Raw genomic sequence first — 27,807 nt, forward strand, 5'->3', positions numbered from 1 at the left:
CGGCTTATTATCTCATACACAAAGGTAATTTGACGGTGGGTATGATTGGGGATCCTACTCAAATTGAAAATACTGCTTTACTATAACTTTAAAAATCTGGTCTGCCATCTTGGATCCGCCATTTTAAATGTAGGTAACTTTATTTTAAAATAGGAAGGTGGTCATGCGATACATGATTTCGATACGGAATTTCAAGAAAAAATGAATGGCGAAAACCGCACATCGATATCTCAAACCACTTCGAAGATATTCACATCATTAATCAATACCATTCTAATCTGAAATGAAACGGTTTATTTCTTCGAAACAGTTTGAGATATCGATATGCGGTTTTCGTCATTCAATTTTCTTGAAATTCCGTATTGAAATCATGTATCGCATAACCACCTTCCTATTTAAAAAAAAAGTTATATTCAATATGCCGTCAAATTACCTTTGTGTATGAGATATTAAGCCGATCTCATACATTCCACCCTCTCTGTATAAATATAAAATCAATCACCCGTATCAGCTACTAATACAGTAGTTTATTTTATAATTATAAAAGCTATGACGCTTATAATTACTTTATTTATACTTGGAGAAGCGAAAACGTGTCTCCTTTGTCTCTTATTTTGATGAACAGACTAGATAACTAAATTGGCAAAGGATATCCGATATATAAGAGTTGAGACTCAATTATCATGCAGTTAATGAAAGGTTAGTCGAATTACGCTACACTTGCCAAATACTGTAGGCTATATTGTAAATCAAATCTATAATCATCAATGATCTGATACTGTTTTGCTGTGATCAGAGCATGCAAATAACACATAAACCACAGACGGGCAACTTGTACTCAGCAGAAAAGTAATCTAGAATTTATTAGAAAATAATCTATTATCAACTATTCAAATCCAATATTTGAACTATTTATTCAAGTAATTCAACTTGGTATTCAGTATTGAAAGAAATTCAATATTAGGGCTTTCATTACGGTTAAGCTTCATCCGTTCAAGCTTTTATTATGAAATAGACGCTAATCTCATAATAATAATGTAGTGAAAGTTTTCCAAGTTGAAAAAGGAAAATTTGTCATATCGGGGAAAAGTTTTATGAATAGTAGTAGCGTTCATAGATTTTCTTCTACTAGCCTATTTATTATTATCAGAATTATCAAATGCAGTAGTCTACAGGTTATTTAAAAAAATATTAATTGAAATATTCAATTACAAAAATCACTAGTAGAGGTCTGGGATTTAGCCCTGATCCCTAGCTCCTAAAACGGTGTGCCCCCTTAGCACGCTGTAGTGAGGATATCTTTTCTCGGCTGAGCACGCCACACCGAAAAACGTCCGCTAGCGGTAGTCTCCGAGTAGTGAGGCTAGTAGTGGGGGGAGGGCGTGACTACAGCACTCAGCACTGCGCTACCTCTTCGAATCGCCTGCCATGTATTCAGGTTGAGCGCGCCACACTGAGCTCGCTTTGTCCGCCGTACTACCTCTCAGCGAACTTTTGTTGAATCGCCTAGCAGGCGGTCGTAGGTGGTAGTGCGCCGTACTACCGCCGCGGTAGCGAACTCGGTGTGGCGCGCTCAACCTGAATACATGGCTAGCGATTTTTAAAACTTCGCTACCGCCGCGGTAGCGAGCTTGGTGTGGCGTGCCCTTAATTTAATGCAAATTAGTGTATAAGCCAGTATATATTGTAGCATACACAGGCCCGGATCCAGGACTCTGACCAGAGGGGGGGGGGAAGTTTGTTTGACTCGCCCCATCCGAAAATTTTTCAAGTTTTAATCGAAAACAGTAGTGAGCTTTATTTTTAGATATTAATTAGATTTTTTCATTCAAATACCTACCTAGGTCATGATACTTATTTCATCCTAAACATTTTTTTCAAATACCACTTAGAAAAGTGATCGTTCCCCCTCCACCTCTGGATCTGCACCTGAACATTCATGAATAAAGAACTCCAATCAAATCTCTGTATGCAGACTAAAGCTGCGTACAGATTTACGCGCCTCCAACCCGCTCCGCCCTCGTTCCGCCATCGCTCCGCCCCCGCCCTGTACTGATCATGAACGTTACGGGAGATGTTAGCTCTTCTCGCGTTCCACTCTTGCTCCCCGGTCGATCATCAATCGCTCTGCTCGAGTGATGTTCGGTTGCGGAGCAGAGCGAAAGTCTGTACGCACCTTTATATCGACACAATGGGCACTGTAGCACTCGGATGCCAGAAGACAACTGCCGAGTTGCTCACCTCCACCAGTGTGAGGCCAGGTTCACAACTAAATCCTAGACCTCTACCCTTATTATATTCCAAATTAAACATGTCTAAAATATGAAAAACACTTAATCGAAATATATTTTCTTGAGATACAGAGATTCAACTGTAACTGCAATATTCCCGATATTAGCGATTTTTTTAATACTGTATATTTAATTGAAATAATATAATCTTGATTGAATATATATTCTTAATTGAAATATATTTTCTTGGGATAGTCAACTTGTTTAAATGCAGAGGTTCAATTGTAATAATTGTAATATTGTCCCCGCCAGAATTTAGTAGTGTTAGTTTAGTAGGCTAGACTTGGCTGGCTGGCTGGCACTTACTTCTTTAACTGTGCTGAGATACTCCCATGAGGTAAGAGAATGCGATACCTTGTGTGGTGAGCTGGCCTGCGTGGTCAACTCCTCCAATAGGATGGTGTACTCGCCGTCAGGCAGCAGGCAGCGGCTGTGCTTGTCGTAGATCACCAGATCCGAGCCATAGTGATGACCCCCTCCCACCACCTCATCACCCGGCCCGCCACCCACACACACCTTGTTCCCGTTGTTCAGCTTCTTCTTCTTTAGCGCTGGTTCTGCAAACAAATGCATCCATTAAATACATGAGTAGAAAAATAAATACAATTTAAGGCTGTGCGAACGGCTAAAAAAAATGTTTATTGGTGATATTTCCAAAAGTTTTATCAGGAAAAAATTGTTGAGATATGAGCGCTTAATGTTCAAATCTTTTGGCCAGATCGTTTCAAATTCGGCATAATTCATGAAATGTTGAGGATAAATTCTTCATGATATTGTTGATTGAATAAAAAAAATCCTCAAAATTCTTGAGGAAGTTGATCCATTTTTTAAAAAATTACTAAAGTAGTCCAGTCAACGAAGGGTTATAGAAGGAAAAGTTTGTGAGACAATTTTTGACACCGCAGAGTAGTGGAAATATCAAATTATCAGCAGCTCAATTAGGACTAAAGTGCGAGATAAATTACTTTTAATATGAAGAGGAGAAACCCATTTCTCCCTCCACAGTTTGTAGCGTAGACACAGACGGACATCCTGCGCTCAATTGGATGCGCCGTGTCATTTTGCTTCATGTTCTTGTGATGAACACATCTCCGTAACATACACAAACCAATATACCTGCTGACCAGTTCACTTCTTGGAACATTGCCAGCAATAGATGGAGAGGAGTGTTGCCGCGTCGCGTTACAAAGCTCTTTCACTCAGACACAAAAGAAGGAGAATGCTGCTAGGTAGTGGGAGTGATTAGTGGAGGATAGAGCATCGGACCTCTCCGTCTTCGAGAAAGAGCCGTGTTAAAAGTAATTTATCTCGCACTTTAGTTAGGAGGTGAACATAGCAAAAGTGCGCATCCCTAGCCTGTCTGTTAAAGGTGTGGAATTGCTAAGTTGATAAGTTTGCAAAACCACCCTCATCCCTCTAGCACAAGGGGCAGGGATTGGGACTTTTAATATGTTCACCTACTAACTGGTCCCAAAAAAGCTGCAAAGTCAAAAATTGTGTTCAAAATCTTTCCACCAAATTTATTTGTCAATTGATCTATTGTTTCAAAACTGAAGATTTTACACTCAACACTGAAGCTGCTGGAAATGTGTGAAGGTGTATAATTATATTTTAAATAGAATAGAATTTTATTAGTCACTCAATATTTCCAAAAAAACATCGACTTCGTCAAAATAGATCCTTTTCAAATCACTATTATTCATTAGTCAGTCTTAAAAATACAAACATAAAATTAAAAAGTCATGTGAACCATAGATCCCTAGTTACTCATTAAAAGAGAAATGGTACCCAGTTTATTGAAACAAATCATTTACTGTGTATAATCATTCATTAACAAACACTCATATTTTATTTTTAATTGAGTGAATGCTAGTAACTTTAATTTCTCTGGTGTGGAGTTATATATTTTATTGACATGAAGTGCCAGTTTCTCTGAGAATTGCAATGGCTATAATTATTGTGAAATTCTATGTCTATGTCTATTTCGTGTATTTAAATTATGGTGATGGTTTGTATCATATTTATCTTTTTTTTGTACATAAAACAAAATATTAAAAATATACGAGGTATGCCTATTAAATAACGGGACTGACGCTGCAGTGAAACGAGTGCGCATGCGCCAACCAACGTTGACCAACAGTTGTTTAGTTTGACACCTTCTCTTCAGAATGCAATTAGTCTCGTTTCTGTAAACAACTTCATTGAGTCTTAACCTTCATTTACGTTAGTGTTGTTATTTTGTTTTGCCGGAAAAATGGTTAATGTAAAATTATAGCAAAGAATTGTTATTAAATTTCACTTTAAACTTTGAAAACGCGCTACCAAATCCTATAATTTACTAAAAGAAGTGTATGTCAGTGAATGTTTATCGCGGACTCGTGTTTTTGAATGGTTTAAGCGTTTCTAAGATGACTTTTCTAAAAGACTTCGAAGATGATTCGCGCCCAGGTCGTCCTTCAACATCAAAAACGGATGACAATGTCGAAAAGTTGCTATTATGATTCGGTCTGACCGTCGATTAAGTATTCGTGCAGTTGCTGAATCTGTGGGCAAACTCTAAGTAAAAGAGTAAGAAAAAAACGACCTGTAATTTGAAAGGACAAATCATGGATTTTGCCAATGCGCCAGCTCATTTCGCGTTATCTGTTACGTGGTTCCTGACCAAGTACAGCATCCCAGTGTAGGAAATTCCACTTTACTCACCAGACCTAGCATCATGTGACTTTTATCTTTTCGCTAAGGTAAAATCTGCATTGAAAAGTACGAGATTTGAATCTGTAGAAGCTGTTCAAGAGAAAGCGGCAAGGGTCCTGAAAGAGTTCACAGAAAATGACTTCCAATCCAGCACTGTTTCCAACAATGGAAAATTCGCATAGCGCGTTGTAAGGATATAGAAGGGTGTATATTGAAGGTGATAAGTAGTTATGTATAAAATAAAAATAAAATGTTTTAAATTATCAGTCCCGTTATTTTATAGCCACACCTCGTACAGTGATGGCAATGTCAGAAATCCAAGTTCTATGAAATGTTGTCTACAATGAGCATTTTTTTTTTTTTTTTAGATTACGTCCTAAAGACTCCAGTCATGGAGTATAAGACAAGTCATGTTATTACATAATAATTCTAACACTAAGTAGTTCAACCTAGTTTAGGTTTGAAAGGAATTCTTGTACACTATAAAAAGCTCTATCAACTAAATATTTTTTAATTTGTTTTTTGAAAATCTTCAAATCATCATTACTTTTCAAGATTTGAGGTAGCTTGTTATAAAATTTCCTACCAATATAATCTGGTTTTTGTTCAAATAACCTACTATTGTGACCCATTATATGATAATCTGCTCTGTTTCGCGTATTATACTCATGAACATCTGAATTCTGGATCACACCACTCGTTTTCACATGCATTACAACTTCATATACATACAAAGATGGCACAGTTAATAGACCAAGCTTTTTAAATAAAGGCCTACAAGAGTCTAACCTATTCACTTTCTCTATACATCTGAGTGCCTTCTTTTGAATCTTAAACACTCTGTCCATATTTTGTTGAGATGAATTACCCCATACTAAAATAGCATACCTAATATGAGATAGTATAAGTCCATGGTAAGCAGTTAACAGTAGTTTTTTATCATTCAGCCTAGCAAGCTGCCGCAGGACAAATACCCCAGATGATATCTTATTACATATCCTCTCAATGTAAGGATGCCATGTTAATTTCCTGTCCAATAAAATTCCCAAGAATGCTACTTTCTCTTCTTGGTCTAATTCATTTTCCTCTACAAACACATTTATTTCTCTGTCATCTACTGAATTATATTTACTTTTGAATTGTAGGAATTGACATTTCTTACTATTTATTGTTAATTGCCTTTGCTTCAAGAATTGGACAATTGACTGTACTCCAGTAAAAGCATTTATTTCTAGACTATCTAATAAATAATTGTTAAAGATAAGCGATGTGTCATCAGCAAACAACAGAGCTCTGTGATCTTTTAACTCTTTTGGTAATTGGTTCACATACAACAGAAACAGTAAGGGACCCAGAATTGAGCCTTGAGGTACTCCAGCCTGGACCTCCAGTTTTTGAGATTTAATTTTTACTATTTCATTCCCATCCACCTTGGTAAGCTCAACACACTGGTTTCTACCTATGAGATATAATTCAAACCATTTAGTTCTATACCATTCACACCTACAGTTTTTAGTATTTCCAATAATATTCTATGGTTCACACAATCAAAAGCTTTGGATAAATCAAGAAATATTGCGGCTGCCTTCTCGTTTGAACTAGTTACTGTCAGTTAAAGTTTTTCAAGGTGTTTTTATTTAAAACATACTAAAATGTCAGGAACCTGTGGCGTTTGCAATGTTAATTTAAGCTCTAGTAAGGCTTCGGATGTGGTTGCATGTTCCGGTAGCTGCAAAAAATCTTTTCATCTTGCCTGCATAAAAGACGATAGTGAGGAGACAAAAGTGCGTTCTGTGAAGCAATGGAGATGTAAAGACTGTCGTGATTTCAATAGTCTGATTTCGGATTCCAATGCCAACATTACCAAGGATTTTATGCGAAAGGTACTGGAAGGTTTCAGGAATGACTTCTTCCGAGAACTTAAATTAGTGAGAGATGAAATGGCAGGAGTGGTTGAATCGATTGGGTTCCTATCAGATAAGGTCGACGCAAACAATAGCTTATTGGATGAACTAAGAAAGGACGTTACTAAACTGCAAAACGAAAACAAATTTTTGCGAGCAGCCAATGCATCTGTTAATGCGGCCAACGACGTCATGCAAGAGCGGATTAGAGCGTTGGAACAATACACGCGACGTGACAACGTCGAGATCAGCGGCGTTCCAGCGACAGCCAATGAAGACGTGGTCAAACTGGTGAAAGACGTCGGAGGAATGATTGGATGTGCAGTGGATGATGCACACATCATCGCGGCTCACCGTGTGCCCAGCTTCCGAAACGACCGACCGCCGTCCCTCGTCGTCCATCTCAGCTGTCGAGCCATCAGGGATGAGTGGATCAAACGTTTCAAGGAAAATAGGAATGCTGCCACTGCCGACAGAATAAACGCGTCCTTTCCAAAGCAAAAAGTGTTTGTGAACGAGCATCTTGCCCCAGTGAACAAATTGTTTTTATCCAAATTAAAAAAGAAGTGCCGAGCCATAGGGTACACGTACGTATGGTTTCGTGAGGGAAAATTCTTTGTTAGGAAATCGAATGGTGAGAGATGTCAGAGAATTGTGACCGATGCTGATATTGAAAATCTGAAGTAGGTTATTTTATCGGAGTGATAGAGATGTTTCAATATTGGAAAATGGTTTTGATTGTATTTCATTTTATTTTATTTGTTTTCATATATTATGTTAATTTAAGTTTTTGTAATTTCATATTTTGGTATGGAGGATGATAACGATTATCTACATACATTGAATGATATCTTTTTTGAAACAGTTACTGACAAAAAAACCGTATTCACTCTAATACATTGTAATATTAGAAGTATGCGTCAAAATTTCAACAATTTTCTGACAGAATTCTCACACGTAAAAAACCCGGTCACGTTCATAGTATTAAGTGAAATTTGGATAAACTCTGATGAATTAAATATGTACAATATACCGCATTATAATATGTTTGCTCACTGTAATGATGCTTATAGATCAGGAGGAATAATTTGTTACGCTCTGAACTCTGTCTGTGTTACCGAACAAGATTTCAATTGTATGAAAACAGCCGATTCTATTCTATTGAATGTGAAAATTAATAAACATTATTTCAAATTACTTTGTGTTTATAGACTGCAAGAATTTACAGAAAAAAGCTTTATAACTGAACTGGAGCAAAGTATGCATTATTTAACTTCAAATGCAATTATAGTAGGAGATATTAATATTGACTTATTAAATGGTAAAGAAAATTCAACAATCTATCTAAGTTTAATGGAAAATAATGGCTTCTCATCTATTGTCGATAAAGCAACTAGAATTACCTCAAGAACTAAAACCCTTATTGACCATATTTTCATCAAACATAGACAAATAAATAGTTTTAAGCATGCTATCTTTGATCTGAACATCACTGACCATTGTCTGCTAGGGCTAAAATTTGATGAAAACCGTATTAATCTTGAAGATAATTCATCGTTATCTGTTACTAAGCAATCAATAACCGATATTGATAAAGTTTGTGAATGTCTTCAATTACTTGATTGGAATGATGTGTATCAGATAGAAGATGTAAATTTAAGTTATGAGAGATTTCATTCTATTCTAACGGACCTAGTTAATAAATGCTCTAAAACTATAAATTCTAATAATAGACTTACAAAAGCTAAGATCATAAGTCCGTGGATTACCACAGACCTTTTACGTAAAATAGAAAGGAGAAGGAAATTATACAAATTATTAAAAAAAAGACCTTATGATACACCCTTAAGAGACCATTATAATACTTATTATGACAATCTAAAAAATGAAATTGATTCTACAAAGAGAAACTTCTATTCAAATTGTATTCGTATTGCTGATGGAGATCCGGCCAGACAGTGGAGAGTAATCAACAGCTTAACTGGTGAAAGCCGTAATCAATTTTTGATAAGGTGGAATTGGAGGACGGTACTATTGAGTGCGACCCCCAAAATGTAGCCAACAAAGTTAATCGTTATCTAATCAATGTTGTTCAGCCCGATTGCAATACACCTTCTTCTGTCTGCCTTGGTCTTTATCATCAGTGCCGTTCCTTTTTCATAGAACCAACTACAGATAATGAAATCTTAAAAGTTATCTCTAATCTTAAAAATAAGAAATCATCCGGCTTTGATAAATTTAATGTTCTACTAATAAAAAGAATTGCCTTATATATTGCACCCGTACTGACCCATATTTTTAACTTAAGCTTCAGTAAAGGAGTTTTCCCAGAAATGTTAAAGTTGAGTGTCGTAATACCAATTTTCAAAAAGAAAAATTCAATAAAATAAATAACATCAGACCTATTAGCTTGCTTTCCGTTTTCTCAAAAATCCTAGAAAAGCTTATGATAAATAGATTAGTAAATTACCTAAATAAAAATAATTTTTTCTCCCAAAAGCAGTTCGGCTTCCAAAAAGGAAAATCGACTGAAGATGCCCTTTTAAATTTCTCAAATCTAGTTTACAATAGTTTGAATAATAGCAATAAAACAACCGGTCTCTATATAGATTTCACAAAAGCATTCGATTTAATTAATCATGAAATTCTATTTTAAAGCTTGAGGCGGCCGGAGTCAGGGGAGTGGCGCTGCGGTGGTTCCGCAGTTTTCTGAGTAACAGGGAACAGCAGGTGAGGGTTGGCGCTGAGGGCTGCCTCAGTAGCCCCCTTCCCGTCACCGTCGGCGTCCCCCAGGGCTCCGTTTCCTCAGCTATTTTATTCATTATCTTTATTAATGATCTCTTAAATATAAAGTTCAATGGAATAATTCAAGCCTTTGCAGATGACATTGCTTTCTTGTACTCCCATAAAAGCAAAGAAGTTATAAAAAATAATATAGTAGCTGATTTGAGTATCCTGAGAGAATGGTGCAGTAAAAATAAAATGATAGTTAACGTATCTAAGACAAAATACATAAACTTCGACTATAGAGCTGTAGACTTTTCCGCCCCAATCCTATATCATTCTCAAGGGTGTACTCGAGAAGACTGCAGCTGCGAAGAAATTGAAAGAGTTGACTCTTTTAAATATTTAGGACTAACATTTGATGAAAAAATGTCTTGGAAAAAACACATTCAGATTTTACATGGTGACATTAGAAGATCAATAAGGAAATTCTATTATCTCAGAAATTTATGTGATCAAACTCTGATGAAATCATTATATTATGCTTTGATTCATTCTCGGCTCCAGTACGGTTTGATATGTTGGGGTGGAACATTCAAAACTTTCATAAATAGATTGCGAATATCACAAAATCATATTATTAGATTAATATTACATAAAAGAAAAAGAGAAAGCTCTTTCCCCTTATATTGCAATTTGAAAATCATGCCTATTCAAAATCTTTATATTTTTAAGGTTCTAAAAATGTTTTATTTAATAAGTGGAAATTGTGGAATTGAAAACCTGTATTACAATATGAGAAGTAATGATAGGATTCTGTACCGTACCCCTAAAGTTAAAAAATGTATTTTTAGAAATTCTTGTTTGTTTATAGGGCCCTATTTATTTAATAAATTACCACTTAATATTAAAATATGTGCTTCTTACACTAAATATTGTAAAAAACTCATACATTGGCTATTTGAATTGAATGATACATCGACCTTGAGAACTGTATTGAGATAACTTATCCGTTTATATGCCTATTCTGTTCTATTATCTTATGTTTATATATTACCTACTTTGTTTACTTTGTTGATATTAACTGATTATAATATTGCAAATCCTAATAATGATCATATTATCCATGGTGTATTAGACAAGATGTTTACACGCTGCAGGTAGTACTGACGACTATTCAAGTTTATTATGCTAGACTAGACTCAAACTATTGTTGTTTTATAAATTTAATATTATGTATTACACACTGATCACAATAACTGGATAACGTGATCAGTTAATTTCCAAGATTCTATTTGTGTTTTTACTATGTCTCTCAAGAAGGAAATAAATTCATTTATTCATTTATATCTATTAGTCTTTCAACAAGGGATACTATTGCAGTCTAAGTAGATTTCCCTTTCTGGAACCCATGCTGTTCATCACATATGAAATTAATTTCTTCCAGGTGCATCAATAGCCTATTTAAAACTACTCTTTCAAAAATTTTACTTATTACATTTAGAATAATAATGGGTCTATAATTTTCAACTCTTTCAGAATCACCGCTCTTGAAAATTGGCAAAATTTTTCCTTGTTTCAGATCATCAGGGAAAATACCCTGCTCTAGTGAAGTATTAAGGAGATGCAATAAAGGGTCCAGTAATTCATTTTCACATTCTTTTAAAATTTTGCTTGAGACCCCATCCAATCCTACTGTTTTTTTGTTATTCAAATTTTTTATTATTCTTGACAACTCATCTCTTGATAATGGATGAAATTTAAATACCTTTTCAATTGGCTCAGCATTTAATGTAGTTGTATTATAAGTATTAGTGTTCAGTGACTTTTGGAGATTATATGCAACCTGTTGATAATACTTATTGAAAAAGTTACAAATGTCTATACTATCATCCATATAATTTCCATGTTCATCGATTATCCTAGGGACATTAGTAACTGTATCTTTTTGAGCTGCTCTCCTATTTCTATTAATTACCTCCCAAACAGCAGAGTTAAAATTGGTACTAGTTGTTAATATTTCAGCTGTTTTCTTACACTTAGCTTTCCTCACTTCTTTTGCATAGTTTTTCTTTAGACATTTGTATTTTACTTCACTCGGAACATCCCTCACTAATTTAAATTCCTCATAAGCTTCCCTAACAATATTTCTTTGTTTGAGTAAGAATATCTTCAGTTATCCATTCATCTACTTTGTTTAATTTACTTTTTACTTTGACTTTTTTTATTGGACAGCATACACTAATGTGAAATCTTAGAGTATCAATGAATTGCTTATATTTGTAATTTAGGTTACAACTGTTATAAACACTACTCCAATTTTCTTGAAGCAGTTCCTGCTTCAAACAATTTATATTTCCTAGCTCATATTGCTGAATTTCTTTCACAAAAGTTTTTTCTGCTTGGATTCTGGCCCTGCAACTTAACATCTAAAATTTGATAGTTATGATCTGATAGATCTGAGCTACCTAACCTGACATTACAACCTTCTATATTTGTGAGGATATTATCAATAATTGTCTGTGAAGTTCGAGTTACTCTTGTATATTCGTGGACCTTAATTTCTAAATTATTCATATTAATAATATCTCTAATATCCTCTGTCATTTTATCCTGCCTGGCAAAATCGGTATTGAAATCTCCTACTACTATAACATTTGTGAAACGAGCGGTTGTAATTTCCAAAAGTGTATGGAGCAGCTCACAAAATTTTTGCCAGTCTCCATTTGGTGACCTATAGATACCTAACACTGCTACCTCAAATCGATCATCAATTTTTAACCTTAGTCCCGTCACCTCTAAATCCATCTCAACAGAAAATCTCTTAACAAAATCCAGTTCATAAGTTTGGGTATGTTTAGCATTGCTAGTGAATATACATACACCACCACTTCTATGAGCTATTCTACAAAATTCTGATCTCAGTGAATAGCCTGGAATCCTAACTTGATTTATTTCCTTTATTTTTAAGCCATGCTCTGTGAAAATAACAATGTCAGGATCCTCCTGTTTAAGAAATACTTCTAATCTGTCAATTTTGTTGCGAAGATACTGAATATTTTGATGATAAATACTAAAAACCTTACCATCTTGTGCTACTCTATCTCTAGCATTTGTAGCTATTTCCCTTTCCCTGTTTTGAGCCAATTTACTAAAAAATCGTTATTTGTTTTTTTGACTGTTTTTAAACCAGAGGATTGCAAACGGCTTTCAATCAGCTCTGCTAATCTATTACAAAAGATTACTTTGCCAGATCGATTTAGATGCAACCCATGATTAGTGAAGTTATGTCTTTTCAGCCTTTTTTTTTTAGAAATTTTTATAGTTTTTGCCTTTTAAATGTGATTTTGTGTTTGAAAATAGTTTTCTTGATTTTAAAATTTATAAAATAGGAACTCAGGAAGTGAAAGTGTAAATTTTTAGTGAGAAAAATGAAGAACCCAAGACATAACCTATAAACTTGAGTGTTGATAGGAAATGACATTGGGTAATACGGCATGGCAGAACATCCGAAAGGATCTCTCTGCCGATAAAAGCCATAAGAGTAAATAAATAAATAAATTTAGAAAACAAATCCCCAGTTGTTTAGAATTCTTATTTTTTAGGCTGTTGATTGTATTATGGATTGATTTGTTTATCAAATTTAGATTTTAGTTTCTTTATTTCCTCCGACATTAGACTACATTGATTTTTAGATTTAGTATTTCTTTTTTATGGTCTTCATCTTGTAATTTTATAATCAGTTCCAAAGATTTAATTTCTTCTACCATCCCTAACCTTTCTTCCTCAGACGTTTTTAGAGTTACTTCTAATTGGTTTTTTAAATTAGTGTGGCTATTTTGTAGTTGAGCAACTTTTTCGGCTAAAGTAGTTTGAGGAACTGGGGTTTTTGGTTTTGGCGTTTTTGAATTTTGGTTTTGGGAACGCGTAAGTACTCCCGCTATGTGTACATTTCTATTAATAACCTTCGGTGTAACCCATGGCATTGAAAGGCAAATTATACATTATTCTAATAGCTTTCTTCTGAAGGACAAAGATTGAATTGGTTTCAACACTTTTAGCCCAAAGCATTATTCCATACTGCTAGAAGAGAATTTAATGCTCTATAAGCTCATGATCAGCATGGATTTTTTTCATCGATTTTCAAACAGTTATAACAGCAGAAAAATTGCAGGGAAATTTGTTTTTTTTATGCCACACCTTCAAGAGCGAATATTTCGAAAAATACGAATGATATAAAAAAGTTGTAATAAGATCAATATTGTAGGAAATTATGTACGCTTTAATTGTATATGCTATAAGGGATAGTCATGTCCGTAAGATGTATAGTTTTTGAGTTATATGTGAGAAACCAAAAATGGTACCTTTCAGCCACCTCCACCCCCCTTCAGCACAGGGGATAGGGGTGGGGATATGCTTACCTCCCTACAGCGGGGTCAAAAACTGTCTTCCAAACTTTTCCTTCTATACCCTTTTTTGAGCATTCATTGCCTGGACTGAAGTAATTAGCTATAAGTATAATAACTCATAATATAATAACTCAAGTATAATAACCAAACTTGAATAACTGAAGTATTTTCAGGATGTTTTCTATAAACCAACAATATCATGGAGAATTTATCCTCAACATTTTATGAATTTATCTTTTACCGAATTTGAAATATGTCCCAAACATTTGATCTTTAGGCCCTCATATCTACAAAATTAATAATCGAAAAAAATCCTGAGAAAACAATTTTAGATAACTTGATGGTATAAAAATCGAAAAACATTGACAAATATCACTAGTAAAGTTTTTTTAGCCACTCGCACAGCCTTGAAGATTCCAACCAACCATATTGTGAATGGATAAGTTTACATTCACAATATTGTCAAATACAATTTCCTCACTGTTCGTTTTAAATTTCCTGTTGACAATAGCCTTAAATGTTTTAGATCTTACCAATGCCATGAGACTATGTATTCCATGGAGGATTATATCCAGTTATAATAATTCATTATAAATTATATACTCTCTGAATATTGTTGGTAGAAAATACCAATTAAAAAGATCAACTTAAAAACATCAAATTAGAAAAAAATCAACAGCTTTCTCATTTCTCAACAATGATGCAATTCTACAGCTAAATACACCAAATACTGCCCAAATATACATACATATTGTAATATTGACAAAACATAAAAATCTTAGGAGCTCGATGTACAGTCTTGAAGAGAGACATTTGAACATCGATACTTTACCATAGAGAAATGATACCATGAGAAATATTATCTCATGGTACCTATAGGAAGTTTATGATCCACATTTCAAGCCTATTTTTTGTTAACTCGTCTACTGTCGACTACTGTCTATTATTTCTGTTTTGGTCGGGTCGAAGTGTAAGAACGGCACAACGGCACAATATGAGAGACTATCAGCGTCACATGGATTCTATTTTTTAGCGAAAAATAACTACCGGTCTATCGGCTTGAGTTAACAGTGAAATTTGTAACATAAATGCCCTATACCATATTCTGAGCTATCTTCACTGATCTGAGCTACTATAGTTACCAGAGTCGAGATCACAGTTGGGAGTCGAGAGGATGTTGAGTGAGAGAGCACCGACTCTGAGCAGCAGATGATAGGACTTGACCAGGTGGCCGTACGACAAACTGAACGACTCTGTCGGTATCGACACCGCTGGCACTTTCAGTGGCGGTGTCTCGTCTGACGGATTGTACGGTACATAACTTGTTCCTATTGATACCTGCAAATCGAATGGAAAAATATGATAATTTGCTGTGGGTTTATCAAGATATTGTATATAAGACATCACAAGAACAACAAAATAGCTAAAACGCTCTCATTGTGAGCCAAATAACTTCCTGAGGATCAAGTAGAGCATTATCTATTCCTACAGTTTTTTGTGTTCAAGACACATGTGATGTGTTCCACATAACATTTATTCATTAGCTACTATGTTACTCATTATGATTATTAATAATACAAAAAAAGACTCAAAATGCAATACAGCTATCATTAAATTCCTATGACTCGTGTCTGAAATTCACATTTTAATTTTGCATAAAAATGTTGTAACTTAGTTTGAGAACAGAAATCCCTTTACAATGATATTAATCTTGATATATCTATCCCAGGTCTTTTAAAACTATTTCCAATTTTGAAAGACAATTTTTTGAATGCAGTACCTTCCATAAAATATATGTTTTACAAGTTATTCAAGAACAATGACTAGATTTGGCGAGTTTGAAATTTCAAACCGCTTCAAACTCTTTAGTCTTCTACATCCCTAAAGTAGTCAAATTAGAACACAAAATAATGCATAATATATTAAAAATTCCCACTTAAGAGAATCGTTATTCCCTCCTTACTGATATTATTTTATTTTAAATGTATGAATGAATAGACTACTGTATTAATCAACAAAAAAGTACGGTAGTTACGTTTTGTTTCATTAGAAAAGTTACTCACAGCCATGACAGGACACGAGACATCTTTCCTTTTTTTGTGGCATATTTTTAAAAGAAGTGTTTCAACTTTTACTGGTCCAATGTCAATTTCTTCTGAAGCAATACGAAAATACAAATAGTAAATAATTGAACTGATTCAAGTCAACAAATAATATACAATAATTGGAATTTAATCCACGTTTCACAAAAATGTCAGATTGCACAAAAATTATATTGTTATTCAAGGGTGCACATGAATAGGTTTAAATCAGGAATTTACCATTAGCCACACACCCACACACAGTCTGGAATGAGAACGATTAAAAAATCACAAAAGTTGATCAAATTAATTTCATTACAAAAATGTATTTACAATGATATAACAAAGTATGATTCATGGGAGCGAAAAAAGGAGAAATTTCTCAACAAACTTCACTACTTTTCGGATTTTTTATCTGAAGTGTTTTACAAGATATGCTACTTTGAATATGCGAGACTGTGGAAATGAGAAAAATATAGCAAATTTCTCGTATTTTCAAAATTGCGTATCTATGAAACACTTCAGATGAAAAATCCGAAAAGTAGTCAAGTTTGTAGAGAAATTTCTCATCTTTTCGCTCCTATGAATCATACTTCTGATTTCAATACCGTTCCAAAGTTACAGCCAATTGAAAAAATTATGATTTTTTTATTTTATCATTTTTTCTGCGATTTTACTATTATTCAAGAGTCTCTAAAAAGAGTACGATACATGATAGAAACTTGCGATTGGTCTCAAATGAAAGAGAATTACATGCTCTATAAGCTGCTTTAATCCATCTTGCGTCAGTTTATTATCGAAAAACTGCCGAGACTGTAAAAATGAGGAAAATATCGAGATTTTCTTTATTTTTTGAAACAAAAGTATCTTACTTCACGATTATATTTTTACAAAAATCATTTACCTCTCATGAAAGAGGAGATTCTGTTCTTCAAATCAAGACCAAGTACCATTTTTTATCATCTCGAGTTACCGAGATACACAGTTTTGAATATAGAAATTGGCCATTTTTTCGTGTATGTAAATATAGGATAAAATACACTCAAGAAGGAATTTTTTCAGTTATGATGCATGATTTTGAACCGCCTTGCCGAGCTGAGAAGAATGAGCTGTAATACGAGTCAATTCTACCAAGTTATAAGTGTTTAAAGTTTTGATCCTTGATGTATCCTTATCCTTATGTATCCTTATCCCCCCCCACTAGGAAATACTGAAATTAAATGTATCTAACGGGTGATTCTCATAGAACATAACCCTCGTACGATGATTTCAGTCGAAATATGTATTTTGGCTGTGGAACATGATTTTTTTATTTTTGGGTGTATTCCTCCTCCCCTTCTACTGAATTCCAAAATTTCTAAGGAATCCAGTTCAGAATTAATTGTTCTTTCATGTTATGTGTGGTTTTTATCATTACTAGAAAAATATCCAACTTGTATAGGGTATAAGTGGTAGGTTTGCATAATTTTGAAAACCCCTTAAAAATACCCCTTTTATGAAAATTCGTAGCTCCGGAACCAAAAATGGTAGTCCTGCGCGACCACTCTATTTATTGGAAAATTTATTATCTTTAATTTTGTAGAGAATGATTTTTCTCCAAAAACTCGAGGTTTTCGAGATTGGATGGAGAAATTGAAAAATGACCGAAATTTTGGAGTTTTTTGAGGGTTTTGGGGGTGAAGCCGCCCTCTGGCGTGTCAGCAAATTTCAGATTCGAATTTAGAGCCCCAAAATACATATAGAACCGTCGAGAAAAATTCTTTCGGGGCTGTTTCCTGAAAAACGACCATTTGACTGGACTATAATGTGTGAGCACTTCCATGAGAATCAATGAGAAACATTCCATCCCCGCCGAGCAATCACAAATTGATTGGAAAACGGGTCTTCAATAATCAACCCAATAAAAATATATTGCTAACATTACTAACTTTCGAATGAACAAATTGATTGTGTTAACTAACATTCAAAACAAACACATCCAATTAAATTAATCTTACATAATACTGTAATAATGATAGACAACGGGCCAATCAACTTACTTTTTTTATCATAGAATCCTAAAAACGTTAGAGTCATGAATCCGGACGGTCCATAGTGACCATGAGAGGAATTTGTTTTTGTTGATAAAACTTTGTCTAAAATCTTGTCTACTTTGAAGTCTTTTCTACTTCTGTGATTGCGAGACATTCGATGCCTCATATAGCTGAGCGTTCGGTTTAAATATACAGGCTGAAACAAAAGAAAAAACAATTGAGAATAATAATATTAGGGGTGGTGAATGTAGATGCTATAGAAATAAATTCAAAGGATCGCTGTATTATCGTATTGTAATAATTACAGACTCATTAATCTATAGATTGTGATAAAATATTATCGAATTGAGATATAACATGTGATAAAATGTTATAAATAATTTCATGAGAGAACCAAAATTGAAGTATTTTACGATCACGTTTCTAATTTAGTATACCAGAATTACAAAATGTAATGCTATACAAACCAAAGTTGCTTAGCACCGATAAATTTCACTGTCGAAAAAATGAGTTATAAAACTACTTTGAACGGGTTAGACTGATAGAAATACAAAAACATAAATAAACCAGGAATGATTTAGCTTTTGGAAGGCATTATTCATGAGTTTTTTACCTTCATAATTCTAATGAATTTCTGCTGAGGTGGGCCGAAAAAGAATACATTTGGTTCCATGGGAGTGTATCAACACTCCAATAATATCCAACAGCCAATATTATTATTGTTTGCTTACAAGAGCAGAAATTTATTGGGAAGCAGGGCCTCAAAGCTCCCTGATTAAGCTGAGTTGTTTTCAGTACAATAGGAAATTAAAAAATCAAATATCAAAGGGAATAATATATTAATGAGCTCGAACATAATATTATTGAAATGAGATACTTACAGATATGTGTCCTCTTTTCCTAAGAAATCGATATATCTGTGTAGGTTCTGTAAAAAAGAAAGGAATAATGTTAGTATATTATATTGGAAAGTACTACGTTTGAAGTGAACTATAGTATAACATACTGTCAGAAACTATAATCCAATCGAAAAAGATTTTCAAATGTTGACTACCGATGTTTATATGAAAATTTGAAACCCAACTAAAATCTCCTATTGGCATTTACAATAACGTAATTACAAAGTTTGGTAGTTAATGAGCTTTTTCAGTTTATTTATCGGTAGTTTGTAACTTGTGAAACCCAACCAAGGAATGTTGCGTAAGAAGAAATTCTTATAAACAAAGAAAAACCGAACCAGGAACGTTGAGGAGAAAGAAATTCTTATGAACGAAGAAAACTATAGTCACTCTACGTTCGAAATGTGGAAAGAAACACGGAGATTCAGAAGCTTACACATAAAAAATTTGTTGATTCTTCACCTCACAAAAAATGATGAAATTATAAAGTTTCGAGAACACTTACAGGGACCGGAAATATTATCTCTCTAATGTTAAGATGTGGTTTCAAAAAATGAAGATCCAGAAACATACACTGCTGTTAAACACTTTATATTTTGCCATTTTGAATCTTCTCTTTTTAAAATAACGTTATCCATTGTTGACAGTCACATGACGGGAAGTTCTCCATAGTACTACCAGCAATTTCTCTGAATGTTCAACTACATTCCAAGGTCACCAGATTTATCGTGACATCCCTAGGCTGAAGTGTTCAAACAACGTCTCACAAAAATACAGGAGCTTGAGGTATACATATAGGTTGCCATTTCAAGATGAATGGATTAATCTATAGACAACGTTCCGGAAAGATATTGTCAAGATAATATCAACAATGGAGGACCATTATATTAGCATATATATTTAAAATGAAATAATTTGAAATTGCATAGCATTGATTGATCATCAATGAATAAATGTTTTCTGAATATTTCTCATTTTTCTTTAAAGTTTGTGAGTTCTATTGGCAGACTTCAACAAATAAAGGTTTATTGAGCATATGACGTTTTTTCATTTCGACAAAATCTGTAATTAAGCTGATCACAGGTTGATTTTGAACTGTATCGAATATTGTTGTAAAACAACCCCTTACTAACACGCCACAAATTCTAAGAGATAGAGGTTTGATAACGAAGAGGAACGAAACAGAGTTTCTATTGAAACTCATTTCCAATAGGCTCTCATAGGTGTAACTAGATTAAGGTTTGGAAATTGACAAGTACATGCCCTTGTTTGACTTTGTCGCAACGCTCTCCCTCTAGCGCTGAGGAAAGCAAACGGGGGAAAATAGGAAGTAGCGTCACAACAAGCAGTTCGTTGAACTGTAACTGAATATGCCTCGCAACACAACGCACTGCACTGTTCTCAGTTGCCTATCAATTGACTGTCCTGTCCAAGCCATATTTTTTCAATAATATTATAGTGGTTTGCGAGTGAAGGCTAGCTCGGAAAGACTGATCTGTTTTCAATTGTATGTCACATAGATAAAAATTTACATGAATGTTAGATAATTAGAGAGGATCCCGCACTATTCATAATAAATTATTTCAATGTCTGCATCAAAAATAAATTGCTGTCTTAAACAATACTGCAGATTACTTCCATATATTTGGATTTTAAATCTTAGCATCTTCAAATATTTCAATACATATAGAAACAACTTTGAAAAACCGATAACGAAACATATAGAACATTTATAATGAATTCTATGTTTAAAAACTTACTTTAATTCGAAAAAGCTATTTATATAGCGCCAAAAATTATAAATAGTGTCCCAAACGATCTCATGAATCAACAAATAATAACGAAGTGTCGAAGTGTGTTCCTTAGAAAATAAAAAACTGGATAATCCAAGAATATTATTTTGATATGAGGACAATCTAGGTGGTGATGATGGTTGAAGCTAAAAATTAGGTGTTTTTCACAATGCAAGGAGCATTGTTGTCAGGTGTAACTGAAAATCTATATGAGATGGAGCGCTCTACCCAATCTCAGATTGTAGAGCACCAAAATACCCCCAGAGGGATTTTGAATTATACATCAAAATGGCAACAATCGGAAGATTTTATTGATCAAAAACTAAAATTCATCAAAATTGATTTTTTCTTTAAATTTTACTAGTTTTTGAAAAATCATAACTCAGTACTCATTGGAGATAAAGATTTCCAAATGTTCTCATTTTTGTCCGATTGCTGGATTTGGCAGAAATAGCTGAAAATGGGAAATGAACCGAAAATACGAGGTTTTTGGGCCACTCTGTATCAAGTAAAAGGAAATTTTGCATGAAAAAATTGGTTCTGACCCTTCTCTCATGTATCCAAATGATATATTAAAAAACCAGAACTACAATATATACAGAGTGTCCCAAAATTAAAGTGCCAAACTTTACCGTTCACCATCACCGTTCTCCCGCAAATTTGGATTAAAAGTTTAAAATGGCCGCCATTTTGAATTTTCGAATTTGACAAAGTTGAATATTTTTTCTACAGTTCATCTCTCTTATTTGAACATACCTACCGATTTTTATAGCGATCGGTTGGAAAACTTTGGAGATACAAATTATTTTGTAAAAAATACAAAATGGCTAATAACTCGTAAACGAAGCGTTTTAGGAAAAAAATAATTATACATTTTCTGTTTGTTTTGATCCATAGAACCTATTCCCGAAGTTTGGCACTTTAATTTTGAGACACCCTGTAATGCAAGCACCAATGTATATAGTGACTGGACTATAATAAACATGAGGAAAAGCAGATGGCTAAGAATTGAACCCTGTGGAATTTGCAGTGCCCGTGACGTGGCTTCACAAATATTTGCCAAAACTTATCTGCGATCCAAAAGGTTCACAGGGCCACAATCGATGACATTTGCTAGATCACAAATAGTAACAGCAATCGAGTCAATTCTTATTTTCCATTGTAGTATGGTCTCAACCGGGCATTGAACAGCTTTACTGCTTCACATAACTGAAACTATGCCCATGAAACTCTCATAACAAGAGCACATTAATGTTCGGCTACAACAGGATACACTATAATCTATGCTGTAGTTCCGCAGTCCAAGGTAGTAGCAATTGTCTTAAGACATTCATTTCTTTGTGTTGGAGCTCAACTGCCAATAAACATGCCAAAGGTTTCAAAAAAAATGCTAACAAGATTTCAGCGTCACTATAATATTCCTCTTGGTTCTAGGTGAATAATATAATCATCACACATTATTATATGGCACTGAAACTGGCCAAGAAATCTAAAACATTCCTCCAACATCCCAAAAAGCAGTTTATTTCACCACCCCTTATGGTCTTTACACTGTCAAGACAGCAATTTATTGAGCTCTGTTGATATAAAACTGCAGAAAATTAAATATAGTCCAGTCAAGGAAAGGTAATAGAAGGAAAAGTTGGGAATAGTATATTTTGCACCTAGGGCCGAAAATGAGATATTTCCGGCTCGAAATCGGTTTTTAAGTCCGAGGCCGTAGGCCGAGGACTAGAAAAGATTGAGAGCCGGAAATACATTTTTGCCTATGGTGCGAACGCTATTTTTCGCCACACCAAAAAAAAACTTCCCAATATATAAGAAATTAAAAAATAAATAAAATTCAAACAGCCTATTTTGATAGTTTGAATCTTGGTTATGACAACTTTCACTGTCAATTAATTTCAATATTACTAATTAATAATTTACAATAGTGACAATATTTTTATACTATTAATATTTCGAATAATTGTTTGAATTTTTATAGCTCGCGCTTTGCGCCTGGTGCAATATCTCATGGATAGATGGATGAATAGAATTTTCATTACTATTTTGAAATAATGTGATTAAAAAATTAATATAATTGCATATTTCACAGTTTTGTCTCAAAATATATCTAAAAAATTGATTGAAATTTAAATTACGGTAACTAATATAAAAAATAGCTAATAAAAGTCGAAATTCATCGACAAAAAAAAATGTCACTGACCAAGGTTCGAACCTAGATCATGTTTGTAATGCACTGAACTTTGAGTTCTGATGTATTACGCCTTTATGCTCTCGGCCATTGCATATTTTTGATCAAAGAGGCCTGTAAGTCAGGTAACGTATGTAGGCTACTATAATATAGTGTAGCCTATAGCGGCAAACTTGAAGCCGGTTTGCCGGCATTTTCACAACAAAATATTGCTCTGATCTGAAAATAGTTAAATTATAGAGAAAACATTCGAAGATTCAATCTTGAGAGGGCCTAATGTTTTCTCTATATGGTTTGATATTGAAGAAAAATTATCTAAAAGTTTTAATAATGAATTACGGAAAAATTACTAGGAATTTTTCAGTCAAGGCTGAGTTTCACCAGTAGGCTTACCTTAAACTTTAGATCTCTGCTGTATTTTCCTATTATTATTGTTGATTGTATTGCATTAAGAAGTGGAATTCGATAATAAAAAAGAAACAATTATTACTCTACCTCACTTTTAAATATTGATACAATTATTGTACTTTGATTTCAAATTCGATTCTTCACTTTTAAAGACTTGCGATACGTACCTTTCTGACAATGGACAATGCAGCCAACATTATATTGTTGAGGCTATGGAGATATCATCGTATTCTATTGTTTGATATCAAAAACACAATAATAAATATTAAATTATGAAACAGTAATTCATAAAATATATTATAGACATGATACCGCGATTCATGATACATAATTATATAGATTATTACAGTCGTTATGAGATTATCTCTATGATTTTTGTGAGATCGGACACGATCAGCTGTTATTCAAGGTCATTTTACAGCCCTAGGGCCGTAAAGTTTTACCAGCCTGGTCGGAAAACAATCACTTTCGGCCTCCATATGACGCACGTAAACCAGCTCATTACATCCAAGTGTGGCGAAAAACAATTTTTGACCCAGCAGTTCTGTTTAGGGTAGTGAGGAGGTAAACATATCAAAAGTCTCCCCCTGTGCTAAGGGGGTGGGGGAGGTTTAAAGATTTAATTTTTTGGTTTCTCGCATAATATTCAAAAACTGTGTATCCTGAAGAACCGACTGCCATATAACAAATTAAAGCTTACTTAATTTCCTACAATATACATCCCAAAACTTTTTTATATCTTCTCTACTTTTCGAGATATTTGCTCTTGAAGGTGTGACATTTTTGAAAAAAAACACGTTTGCAACCAATTGTTTTCTATTTTTGCTCTTATATCATTTAAAAAATCGACGGGAAAAGTCCATGCGGATTATAAGCTTATAGAGCATTAAATTCTCTTCATTTTGATGTATAATTTCGCACTTTTACGAATTTCCCTACACCTTTTGCAGCAGCTTTAGTGTTGAGTGTAAAAACTCAATTTTTTCAACAATAGACCAATGGACAAAGGAATTTTGAGAGAATGTTTCAAACAAAATTTTTGACTCTTCTCTTCTCTTTGAAATGATGTATTATTTCACTATTCCAAGTTTTCCTTTCCTTGTTATAGCAGCTTCAATGTAGGGGGTGAAATTTTCATTGCTGCAACAAGTGTCAACTCAGCGGTTCCACACCTTCAACAGCGGTGATAAAGATGCGCATTTTTGCTATGTTCACCTACTAACTAGTTCAAATCAAGCTGCGAAGTCAAAAATTGTGTCACAGACACACCCTTCAAATGTCATTGTCAAACGATCAATTATTGCAGCAATGAAAATTCTTCCCCCTACATTGAAGCTGCTATAACAATGAAAGGAAAACTTGGAATAGTGAAATAATACATCAATTCAAAGAGAATTCAATGTTCTACAAACCTACGATAAGCATAAATTTTTATGATGCATAGTTGGAGAGTTATAAGCCCTGAAAAAGCAAAACATTGGATTAAAACCTGTTATTCTAACAATTACACACCTTCAAGAGCGAATATCTCGGGAACTGTTAGGAATATCACAAAATTCAACTGAAAAAAGTCTACAGAATTTATCAAGCTTCATTTTTTAATAATTAGCTATGTCGGTTGAATGCATTGTTCTCAAGATATGAGCGTGGAAGATTAACGCAGAAAAATGCAACTTTTGAGCCACCCTCATCCCCTTAGCACATGAGTTAGGAATGGGGACTTTGGATATGTTCTCCTCCTAACTAGTCTCAACAAAGCGGCAAAGTCAACAATTTTGTTTAAAACATTCTCTCAAAATTCCTTTGTCCATTGGTCTATTGTTGAAAAAATGGAGTTTTCACACACAACACTAAAGCTGTTGCAAAAGTTGAAGGAAAATTCGTGAAAGTGTAAAATTATACATCGAATTGAAGAGAATTAAATGCTCTATAAGCTTATAATCAGCATAGATTTTTCCCATCGATTTTTAAAAAGTTATAAGAGCAAAAATAGAAAACAATGTTGTTTGCAAACGTGTTTTTTTCAATGTCACACCTTCAAGAACGGATATCTCGAAAACTAGAGGAGATATAAAACATGTTTTGGGATGAATATTGGGAAATTAAGTAAGCGTCAATTTGTTATATGACAGTCAAATCCTTAGGATACACAGTTTTTGAGTTTTATGCGAGAAATCAAAAAATAGTACCTTTAAACAACCCACAACCCCTTAGCACAGGGGGTATGGGTGGGGACTTTTGATATGTTTACCTCCTTACTACCCTAAACAGAACTGTGGGGTCAAATATTGTCTTCCAAACATTTCCCTCTATACCCTTTTTTGAGCATTCATTTCCTGGACTAAAAGTAGATTCGATAGAAAAGATTTCTAGATCAATTGGACCAACTTCATACCTATTGTCAAAAAACACTGCAGTACCACTACAAATCAATGAATTCCTAGTGCATACTCACCATAGTCAAATTTACTACTGGTTTCTGGTAATATAATATTTTGGTAACGTAAATATTTATAAATATTAATAATAGTATTTTGGTAAAAGACAACTTCATAGAATTTTAACCGATGCTCACAAATGCATAGGAAGTCTGGGTTAACCTCTTCTAACCAGAGGTTCAATTGCGCTAACTAATTAGACATTGTACATTCGAAAAACAGATTTACAGATCTTAATACTGACTGAACTGGAAGTAGGCCTATACAAGTTTTTGTTGACTTTATTATAGGAAAATGATTGCCTATAAGCTTGGCTCTTTTTAATTTTAACCTTATTCTCATCGCAGCTATACTCCAACTCAGACTTTAATCGATACAGTATTATCAATATCATCACTTTTGGAGAGCTCATGCATGCTTAAAATATTAAAATCTTACAGTTTAGTCGTCACTTGCTGTCTAGATATTATTTTTAGCTAATTGCGATACAACACTATGATTCAGCTACCGTACTTACTATTTTTTCTGAGAAGTTTCCTAACTACAACTTAAAGCTTCAACACCCTCCCTCATTTTTACAATTTTGCAAATATTGCACTGATTTCTGTTTTCCTGACTGTGAACACTTTTTTCACTTCCTTTGAAACCAACGGTTCTTTTCACTATTCACATCTTGGTACAGAAGTCCGGCAACCCTAAGACCCACCCGCCGCAAAGTAGACCCACGTTCATAATTCACGAAAAGCAACCCACGCCGAGGGATGTTTTGTAGACCATTGCTATAGAATTATTCATAATCAATCAGCTGACAAGTGGATTATTCATTGCATGTATTACACAGATGTCTGGAAAAGCCTAGCAATGGTTTACGAAACATCCCACGGCGTGGGTTGCTTTTCGTGGATTAGCGTGGGTCTACTTTGCGGCGGGCCTAATCCTTCAACCATCACAGTATCATCCAAAACCGTCCAAATTATTTAATATTTCTATATGTAGTTACGGCAATATTAAAACAACCTATTTTCCTTTTTGAAACCATTTTCCACATAATCCATCACAGAAAATCGCATTACAGGTTAACATATTTGTTTCACACTCACCGCAAAAAATCGACTTATCGGTAGACGCTGCCATCTTGATTCCCACCAGTGTTGCCAAATAGCCAAGAGCTAAAACTATTGTACCAACTATCATAAATTAACGTACGGGAGCGCAAGCTCAACTATAGAATAATAGACTATAGTTCTACTTTTACAGTTGACGAGACATGATATCGGTAGAATCGAATTTCATCAGTGTCGATATCTATCAGAAATAAAACCAATGTAAATATTAGATAACCTCATAAATATCGATATTTAAACTCGATTAATTAAATTTATCCATATTTTTTGATATACTGTACGGTATTTAAAAATAATAAATATCAATATGAGCGATCACTGGTTAGTTGTTCAATTCAAACTTCAAAGTAAATATTAGTAGACTCGAACAGTCAAGTTTCTGAATAAATCCTAATCCAAATTTAACATCTTAATAGCTTTATTTACATTCTTGAAAGAACAAAAGCCTCTCTTATGAGGTATATACGTGGTTGGCAACAAATACAATTTCACATTAATTTAAATTATAAAATTTTTCACTTTTCAATTCAGAGTCTGTCAATAATTTCCTGTCATCTTCTCCTGTCTCTAGCTTCGGTCAGCCACAAATCTTCAACTCGTTGTGAAAGTTCATCCCTCCACCGGAGTGCTGGTCGTCCCCTTCCTCTGGTCCTGTCCCGTAGTATCCATTCCGTGCATGTCTTCGCCCATCTGTCAGCTTCCATCCTTGCCACGTGACCGGCCCATTTCCACTTGATTAGATGAGCTTGTTGCAGATACTTCACATTGATCATTTTCAAAATTTCGGTGTTTCTAACTCTCTGTTGCAGTCG

The 27,807-nt window shown here is 34.1% G+C and overlaps 1 protein-coding gene across 1 annotated transcript in view; it reads right to left on the bottom strand.

Moving 5' to 3' along the window:
* The window catches only part of LOC111048397 (polycomb protein suz12-B), a 106,068-nt gene that overhangs the window by 65,450 nt on the left and 12,811 nt on the right, over positions 1-27,807 (bottom strand). Inside the window, exons 2-6 of the mRNA XM_039429507.1 lie at positions 19,018-19,064; positions 18,143-18,332; positions 16,086-16,177; positions 15,165-15,360; positions 2,598-2,848 (exon numbers count right to left, since the gene is read on the bottom strand). Of these exons, the coding sequence (XP_039285441.1) occupies positions 2,598-2,848; positions 15,165-15,360; positions 16,086-16,177; positions 18,143-18,332; positions 19,018-19,064 (776 nt within the window). The remainder of the gene's footprint in view (positions 1-2,597; positions 2,849-15,164; positions 15,361-16,085; positions 16,178-18,142; positions 18,333-19,017; positions 19,065-27,807) is intronic.

This window comes from Nilaparvata lugens, chromosome 5 (genome assembly GCF_014356525.2).
Source record: "Nilaparvata lugens isolate BPH chromosome 5, ASM1435652v1, whole genome shotgun sequence".
Classification (NCBI taxonomy): Eukaryota; Metazoa; Arthropoda; class Insecta; order Hemiptera; family Delphacidae; genus Nilaparvata; species Nilaparvata lugens.